This window comes from Echinops telfairi, unplaced genomic scaffold, assembly GCF_000313985.2.
Source record: "Echinops telfairi isolate 266 unplaced genomic scaffold, ASM31398v2 ScPeMD7_5592;HRSCAF=6446, whole genome shotgun sequence".
Taxonomy (NCBI): Eukaryota; Metazoa; Chordata; class Mammalia; order Afrosoricida; family Tenrecidae; genus Echinops; species Echinops telfairi.
The window spans coordinates 50,468,946-50,479,116 of NW_022109491.1; the positions used below are offsets into that span (position 1 = coordinate 50,468,946).

Consider the following 10,171-nt stretch of genomic DNA (forward strand, 5'->3'; position numbering starts at 1 on the left):
ATGCGCCAGTTTTTGGCAAAAAAAATAAACCCCAGCATGCCTGTCTTGCCCCACGCACCTGACTCATCTACCCTTGCTCCATGCAACTTCATTTTGTTTCTGTGAATAAAGATGGGTGTGAAAGCACAGCGATTTGATGACAAACAAACAGATGAGTTTGAAAAACATTTCCAAGAATGGAGTCGCAGACTTCCCAAATGCACTAAGTGTAATGGAGAGTACTTTGCAGGTGATAAATAAGGTTGTTTTGTAAAAATAAATAAATAAATACATATCTTTGGGGGAGACAATAAATAAATTCCCTTTTGGGGGGGTATCCCCGTGTTTAAAGTACTTTCAGGGCTCATCAAAATCTAGAATATAACTCTTTCACAGTATCATACTTATAACATGAATGATATGGAGAAATTTATTTAATAGTAATATTAATAAAGGCAACATAATAAAGATACATAGTAAATGTCATGACAGTTCAGATACCGAAGAAAAAATAGTTTATAGGGTATAATATTTTTCAATCAACTAGAAAATAATATAAGCTTTGCTTAAAAAATGTATGACTTTGAAAATTTTACGTAAACTCATTAACCAAAATGTTTGTTGGCAGTTCACTTCCACCCAGAGGAATCTTGAACTGTGTAACTGGCGATATACTTAAAAAAAAATCAGCTATTGAAAATCCTGTGGAGTAAAATCCTATTTTAATCCATATGAGTCAAAATGACTTGATGTCAACTGGCTTGTGTGTTTGATTAAATATTACCTTCACAGATTTGTAATTTAGAGCAAGTATTTACTCAACATCTATCTCTTCTGTTGCTCATCGTGTTACTTTAGTTTACGTGCATTCTACAAAAATAGATCAACAGTTCTTGAGGTCATCTCATCATAAAAAGAACTTAATATTTACTATTTATACACATGCATTCCTCTCTATATACACTCATTTATATCTCTATATACTTGCTTCTGTATTTTAATACTTTTTATCTGTACACCCATTTCTATATATACTTATTTATATGTGTCAACTTCAGTTGACTTCATGCCTGAGCTGCTTACACACGCACACATTGTTGCTATTGGTCGCTGTTGAGTCTTTTATGATTCATGGTGACACCATGCGTGCATAGTAGAACTATTCCACGAGGTTAGCTTTCAAAAGTACATTTTCATGCTTGTCATCCAAGACACTTCTGGTAGTTTCAAAGCTCAGTTTGTGGTCAAACTCTTAACAATTCACTCCACCCAGGGACATATATATATATATATATATGTATATATTTTAACATGGCACCTGACAGAAAGCAGGTGGTCAGTGAAAGCAGTATCTTCTGTTATTATTTTTCTTCCTTAGTTTCTTTAGCCTGTGACAACCATTGACCCTTACGATATCTTCCCACTATCTCAAATATGACATTCTACCTCTTGCATCTGAAGGACAGCACGAGTAGAAGAAAGATAAAGGGAATTTAAAACCAGCAACTCAGAGGGGAGCTGGAACGCTGGAATCAGGTGCTGGGTGAACATAATAAAGATGTTCAAAGCATGAAGGTGACCTTCAAGGAACAGCTGTAAGAAAGAGATTAATTGTCAGGTTATCAGAAGAGAAAAGAAATGGTTGCAGATAGAAAACCAAGGAAACTGCTCTATGAAGTTTTTCTAAAAGCATGTATTTGTTTGTTTTGGTTTTTTTTTATAGCAGAATTTAACCTTCATTTTGTGGAAACAATCATTTCTACAAATGTGCGTAATAAAAATTGCAGCCAAGGGAAGCATCATCATTTTGAAATAACTGCAATTCAAGTAGATTTTAGTGTCTTGGTTTCAGACATTTGAAATTCGGTGTCAGCTGAAAATTATGCCATTCATCAGAGCTTCAATTCCTGTCAAATGACTGTTTGTCTGAAGAAATGGATACAGGAAATCATTCTGTAACTGAGTTCATTCTTCAGGGGTTAACGGATGAGCCAGTGCTGCAACTTCCCCTCTTCTTCCTGTTCCTCTTCATCTACTTGGCCTCCATGGTAGGAAACTTGGGGTTAGTTTTTTTAATTAGAATCAGTTCTCAGCTTCACACCCCCATGTATTATTTTCTCAGTAACTTATCCTTCGTAGATCTCTGCTTCTCTTCTGTCATAATTCCCAAGATGTTGGTGAACTTCGTGTCAGAAAAGAATTTTACCACTTTTCCGGAGTGCATGACTCAGCTCTTTTTCTTCTGCTTCTTTGGTATCGATGACTCTTACATGTTGACAGTTATGGCATATGATCGTTATGTTGCCATCTGTAACCCTTTGCTGTACAATGTCACCATGTCCCACAGAGTCTGTTTTCTGCTTGTCACTGGTGTGTACATAGTGGGAATTGTGGGAGCTTTGGTTCACACCAGCTACATATCTGGTCGATTTTTCTGTGGAACAAACATCATCCACCATTACTTCTGTGACATTCTTCCCCTTTTAAGCATCTCTTGCTCAAGAGACTACACCAAAGAGCTTTTGGTGATGGTTTTAGTTTCATTCAATGTATTTGCGTGTGCTATAGCCATCTTAATCTCATATGCCTTCATTGTTTTCAGTATCCTGCGTATCCACTCAGCTGAAGGCAGGTCCAGAGCCTTCAGTACCTGCAGCTCCCACCTTTCAGCCGTTGGGGTCTTTTACGGCTCTATCATCTTTATGTATTTCAAACCATCATCTGTCAGTGACACAACCCAGGAGAAGGTGGCCTCTGTATTTTATACTACAGTGATTCCCATGCTTAATCCCTTGATTTATAGCCTTAGAAACAAGGATGTCAAAGAAGCACTAAAAAAAGTTGTGAATGGTGGGGTATTCTCTAGGTTTGTTTAAAAATAGCACTATTAATAAATACTTTTATCTTGTCTTTTGTTTATGGTTATTTATGAGTGACTAATTAGTTTCAAGACGATTCATAATTATAAACTTCAATATGTATACTATTATTTTCATCATAAAAACAAAAACCAAAAAATTCAAACTCATTGCCATCCAGTTGATGGGGACACATAGTCACCTGATAGGACAAGGTAGAACTAGACTCGTGTTGCCAACTGTGACTCCGGAGGAGTAGAAAGCTCCTTATTTCTCTCTAGGAGTGGCCTGCTAGTTTCGAACTGCTGACCTTGCAATAAGCAGTCCAATGCATAACTACTATGCTACCAGAGATCCTCATCATTTCCTTATGTAGTCTTCTAATTTCCAACACACAATCTCTTTCATTGTCCTTGGTTCTGAATCACTTCTAGAATAGTCTGCCTACTTCCTAGTTTCCCCCTTTCTTTCACAGGAGCCAAATCTTATGTCTTTTATCTTTCTTTTCTTTTTCTGTTTGTTTCTTTACTTCTTCTTTCCCCCCTCTATAGCACTTCCTTTGTGTAGTTAACTTTAAATGAAAATCCTTGATCAAATATTGATTAAAATGTTAAAAAATAATAGTGAGTGAATATGTAGATCTTGTCAGAGATATTTGTATTTCAATATAAAATAGGGTTCTGGAATTAGTGATTAATAATTAAAAATGAAATTCAACTCAATTGTAGTAGACAACCCCTCCCAATATTTCATAAGATATCCAGGCATTGTACTAACTACTAAAGATCGGATCTGCCGTGTGCAGGTATGAAATGGAGTTCAGACTGAGGTATTCGCTAACAGAAAGAGGCAAATATACATATATTTTTGGAAGAGGTTTTTTTTTTTTTTACTTTAGGAAGATATCGATGTCAATTGCTACAAAAAGGTAGAAACAAAATGGAGAACACAGTTTAAAAAGGAAATGGCTGAGAAAAATGGAAGAAAAACCTTGGAATTTGACATCAACAAATATAACTCCAAAAGAGAAGGTCAACAGCCTATGCTAGAAATGAAGTCTTCTTTTCTAGCTCATTGTGCAGCCAATCGATTAGCTTCTTCATTGCTGTTGATGCCTCGATGGCCAGGAACACACTGCCACTGAATCTCCATGCCTTGGGGAGCTTGATCCATTTTCTCAAAGTCTCTTCCACTGACATCGCTTCCAGAAGTTATTTTCTATCCATTTTGTTTCCAGTTACCAACTCATTCTGTCACACCTATGATGACAAACGTGCGATCGGTTTTAATGATGAGTTTATCCATCTCACGACTTCTTGCTTGTTCAATTGCTTTGTAAGCTGCCCTCAGTCCTGCTGTTCGAGTGGTCTGTTGCCCAGAAACCCTCTCACATTCCTCTGTCCCGTCCTTGTAGGTCCCTGAATCTCACGTTCGATTTTCCACCAAGGTCAACAACCTCTATAGTCCCTGTGGTTTCAATTGCAAAATAATTTTTGGTGCATATTGTAATTTTTATTTGACATACTTTCCAAGTGGTTGCATCTCTTGCCAAATATTACCTCTTGTAAATGGATTTTCAAGACTTCTTCCCACAGAAAAATGTTCTTGTCTGTTACTTATACTTTGTTGACCTTTAGTGCATCATTAAAATAAATTTATTCATTGAATAAGTCATTATTGGGAAATTGTGTGCCAGGAACTGCTCAAGATGTTCTGAATGTAGTAATGGAGGAAACAAGACAAACATCTCTTGGCTCAAAGGTAGTAAATAGTGAATAAATGAACAAGAAAAAATGAGAGGAATTCAAAAAGTTCATGTTAAAATCCATTATCTTCTTGAAGACTCACAGTATTTTAAAATAAAATCTCCAGGGCCTATAAAGCTCATTAGTGGTAGGGGCCTCAGTGGGACAGTTCTGTAAGCACTGCTCCTCTAGTCACAAGATTGGTGGTTCAAGCCCACTAGCTGCTACTCAGGAGAAAACGGAAGCCATCTCATTCTGTAAGGATTTAGTAGGAGTCAGAATTGACTGATAGAAGTGGGTGTTTCTATATAGCCAATGATTGTAAGCATTATAAAATAAACTAATCCAGGAAGGAGCCTGGAATCCTGGTGCAACAGAGGTTTGTCACTAACTCTGGAATATTAGTCATATAGAAATCAAGCAGAGAGGCCAGAAGGAGGGGGATAGGTGATGATATTAGAAGGATCATTGGGTGAGGTTTTATAGTCTTCCTTTTGGAAAAATATAACATCTTTTTTTACAGTAAATGAAAAACGACACCAGTGGATAGCGTGGATAGTAGAGTGACCTGATCTTATTTATGTGTAACACAATAAAAACAATGAAATTCAGGCATTAAAACTATACCTATTGCCAAATGACATTTGGTTTCTAAATACCATTCTCCTCTAAAGGAAGCTAGAACATCCTAGGAAAATGGTAGATTCCAAGGTGGAATATGAAAATTCAAGGTGAGCATTGTTGTTGTTGTTAGGTGCTATTGAGTTGGCTTCAACCCGTAATAAGTGTTTGTACAACAGAATCAAACATTGCACGTCCTGTGCCACCCTCACGATGATTTCTAGGTCTGAGCCCAGTGATGCAGTCACTGTGTCAATCCATCTCCTTGAGAGCCTTTTCTTTCTTTTTTCTTTGATTCTACTTCTGAACACATACAGATATATTATATGTAGTATTTATCATAGTGTATATTATAATGCAGTATAATATAACATATATAAGATACATGTAATATATATTATATCAAATGTATTAAACTAATATTACACACACACACATCCGCATTTATATACTTTTCTACTCGTCAGATTATTGCCTTATACTTTTCTACTGCCCCACCTACTTTTTATTTCTCCTCTCTCTCCTTTTCCTGGTAAAGTACATTTTCAAGATATCAATTAATTTTAATTAATTAACTTAAATTAATTAAGTTATGTAAATGTTATCAGTGTCTACATTTTAATATTTACATTTGTTAGCTGTCGTCGTGACTGAATCTAATGATAAATAAAACATGACACATACGAAATGAAAGACATCAGCTAAACAACTAGCTTGGTTCTTCTGAATGTCAGTGTCACAAAAGACAGGAAACAAAGCCATCTGGGGCTATTTCTAGATAAATGTAGTTTTAAAGGACACAACACCCTGATTAAATCCTGAGGAGCTGATAGCAAGGGCTCAATAGAAAGTAAATGTCTAGAAAAGAATGATGGCAACATATGTACACATATGCATGATACAAATGATGTATGAATTGTTATGAGTTGTATGAGCCCCCAATAAAATGATCTTTTAATAAAAAAAATTTTTTAAAGAAAAAAAAATCCTGGCTTAAAAAATGCATATTACTGAGGCAAGTGAAGAAATTTGAATACAGATTATATCCTCAATTACCTAACTGCTTCAATGTTAAATTCCCTCTCTGATAGGTATATCGTGATTTTGTAGGAAAATGCCTGTATTCGTAGGAGATACCTGTTGAAGTATTTAGGGATACAATGTCATGATGTCTGTATCCCTCAAATGGTACAGCCACTGTGTATCTCAATATAAACCTAACAACTTATTCAAAATTTATCTAAATGATTCACAAATTTAAATAGAAAACATAAAATAAAATTTTTAGTGAAAATTGTAGGCAAAATACTTTAGGATTTCAGGCTAAGCAAAGATTTTTTAGCCATAGTACTCAAACACAATCCATATAAAAAATAATAAATGATACTTAAGAAAAAATGGAAAAATGTGAGCTTTAGGAAAGAGCTATTAAGAGATGGTGGGTGAAAAGATAAGCTCTGGGCTGAAAAAATATTTTTAAAAGATTTACAAAAAATTTTCAAAATTATTTACAAAAACAGCTTTCAAGAGAGTTGTATCTGAAATATACAAAGAATCCTCAGTAAGAGTATTTTTAAATCTGAACTAAGAAAGTTAAAAGTAATTAATATTAAAAGGATTATGACTAATAAGCACAGGATAGAAGTTCAATAACAGCTTAACAATTGCAGCCCTGGACACTAAGTCTAGATTAGAGAAATATTTTAAAACTTGACGTAAAAGTTCAGACCAGCTTTATTAGCAATGGACAAAAGCTGGAAACACACCAGTGTTCTTCAGTGGATCAGTGGTTAAACAAACCATAGTGCATCCAAATGATAAAACCTTCTTGGCAATAAAAGGAAATAGACTATTTATGGCCTTAACAGCTTGGATATGTAGCAAGTGCATTAAGCTGAGTGGGAAAGAAAATCCAATCTCAAAAGATGATGTATGATCTGATTCCATTTATATAACAATCTAGAAATGACAAAATTATAAGGCATAGACCAGGGAGGGAAAATAGTCATTTTCAGGGATTAGGGTTACAAGATACACAGGGTGGTAGATATAAATCTATAGAAATTCAGAAAAAGAACTTTCTTGAGGATGCTGAGCTGTTCTATACCTTGTTTGTGGTGGTGTTTACATGGATCTACACATATTGATAAAATTTCTTAAAATTATATACAGTTGAGGAGCTGCGAAAACGAATGTGTCAGAAGACTAAATTTGTGATTTGAAAATTAGGTTATGTAATTGTCGTACAATATAATTCAGCTAATGAGCGTGATGTTTTCATAACATTTAATTAAAATGTATATATTAATATATATATTGAAAGCTATGAAAGTAAAGAATAAAAACAAAACAATTTTTTTCCTGAAATTAAAATTTTAGGCATTAGCACACCAGCCTATGCAACCACGAGGTGTCGAAGGGATCAGGTATAAGGCGTCATCAGAACAAAAAATCTTACCATAGTGAATGATGGGGGGAGTGCGGAGTGGAGATCCAAAGCCCATTAGTAGGCCACTGGAGATCCCCTTGCAGAGGGGTCTCAGAGAGGAGACGAGCCAGTCAGGGTGCGATGTAAGAACGATGAGAAATACAACTTTCCTCTCGCACCTAAATGTTTCCTCTCCGCTCCCATGACTCAAATTCAACCTTGCAAGTCTGGCTAGACCAGAGGATGTACACTGGTACAGATAGGAATTGAAAATACAGGGACTCCAGGGCGGATGAGCCCTACAGGACCAGTGGTGTGAGTGGCGAACAGGGAGGGTAAAGGGAGAGTGGGTAGGAAAGAGGGAACCGATTACAAGGAACTATATGTGACCTCCTCCCTGCGGGACAGACAACCGAGAAGTGGGTGAAGGGAGACGTCGGACAGGGCAAGATATGACAAAATACCAATTTATAAACTATCAAGGGCTCATGAGGGAGGGGGGAGCGGGGTGGGAGGGGAAAAATGAGGACCTAATGTCGGGGGTTTAAGTGGAGAGAAAATGTTTTGAGAATGATGTACAAATGCTCTTTACACAATTGATGTGTGTATGGATTGTGATAACAGTTGTATGAGTCCCTAATAAAATGTTTAAAAAAAAAATAGGCATTATACAGTTAAAAGAATAATTTGAAATAGAGCCAGAATAGAAAATTACAGATCAATAGTTCTTATAAACATAATAGGAAAAATTATCAACAAAATTCTACTTTATATAATCAAAGAAATATCAAGAAACATAACATGTCATTATCAAATAAGATCAATGTATTCCATTATATAATTAAAAGAAAAGAAAACAACCACATGATTGTGTTAGTTGATGCAAGAAAAATCATTTGACAAAACCCAACACCAATTCCTGATAAAAATATTCAACAAAATAGGAATAAAAGAGAAATTCCTCAACATACCAAAGGCCACATGTACAAAAAGCATACTGCTTTAGAACAGGATCTCTACAAGGATGATCTTTACAAACACTCTTATTCAATATTGTGCTGGAAGTCTTAACCAGAGGTGTTAGACAACCAAAAGAAACCAAAAGGATCCAAATTGGAAAAGAACTTTCACTCTATCTACAAAAAAATGCTTGATGCTCACCACCTTCCGGACATGATCGCTGAAGACAAATTGGGTACATAAGCAAATGTGGTGAAGAAAGCTGATGGTGCCCAGCTATCAAAAGATACAGCAACTGCGGTCTTAACGGCTTGCAGCTAAACAAGCAGCCATCTAGCTGAGAACAACAAAGCCCACATGGAAGACACACACCAGCCTGTGTGATCATGAGGTATCTATGAGATCAGGTATCAGGAATATAAGACCTAGAACAAAATCATACCCAATGTGAATGAGGTGGGGGCCATGGAGTGGAGATCCAATGCCCATATGTAGAAATTTGGACATCCCTCACAGAGGGGTCACAGGGAAGAGATGAGCCAGTCAGAGTGCAGTGTAGCATGGACAACTCATACAACTTTCCTCTAGTTTTTTAATGCCTCCCCCCACTATCATCACCCCAATTTGACCTTACAAATCCGGCTAGCCCAGATCATGTACACAGGTACAGATAAGAGTTTGAAACACAGGGAATCCAGGGCAGATAAACCCCTCAGAACCAATAATGAGAGTAGCAACACCAGGAAGGTAAGGTGAAGGTGGGGGAAGAAAGGGGAAATCAATTACAATGATAGACATATTACCCTCTTCCAGGGGGATGGACAATAGAAAAGTGGGTGAAGGGAGACAGTGGTCGGTGTATGTCATCAACAAAATAATAATTTATAAATTATCAGGGGTTCATGAGGGAGGGAGGGTGGGGGAGGGGAAAATGAGCTGATACCAATGGTTCAAGTGCACAAATGCACAAGTATGCATTCACTGACCTTCACCAGAGTGCCTCTTTTCTCCCCGCTACTCTGCCTCAACCAGCTGCTTTCTTACTTCTATAGTAGAGTAGAACAGAAAGCTCAGACTTTATCCCACAGAGCTGCTGGTGATTTTGGATTGCTGACTGCAGATTGCAGCCCAACATGAAACCACTGCACCACCAGGGATCCTACCAAGAACTAATACAATGGACAAAACATCAAAACAACACAGAAGTAGAAGAGTAACAGATACACCAATAAAAGCAAACACACACACAAAGAAACACACACAGAATAAAGTGACAGAAACAGATCTGCATAGATCAATAACCACACTGAATGGCAATGGATCCAATGCACCCATCAAGACATAGGCAGTAGTAGATAGGATTACAAAACAAGACACAGCTATTTGCTGCCTATAAAATACACATCTTCAACTCAATGACACAAATAGACTAACAATCAAAGGATGGAGAAATCTTTACCAATCCAACGGCAAGCATTATAAAGCAGGGGTGGCAATATTAGAAGAATGGGAATCCCAGTATATTTCACTGTGCTCATGCTGACCCTGTGCATGGATCAAGAGGCAATTGTGTAAATAGA

The 10,171-nt window shown here is 36.7% G+C and overlaps 1 protein-coding gene across 1 annotated transcript; it reads left to right on the plus strand.

The window, feature by feature from the left end:
- The first annotated feature begins 1,907 nt into the window (after positions 1–1,907).
- LOC101658736 (putative olfactory receptor 8G3) lies at positions 1,908–2,855 on the plus strand. Its single transcript, XM_004714227.2, has one exon. The coding sequence runs from the start codon at positions 1,914–1,916 to the stop codon at positions 2,853–2,855; it is 942 nt and encodes a 313-aa protein (XP_004714284.1). The 5' UTR covers positions 1,908–1,913.
- The last annotated feature ends 7,316 nt before the right edge of the window (positions 2,856–10,171 follow it).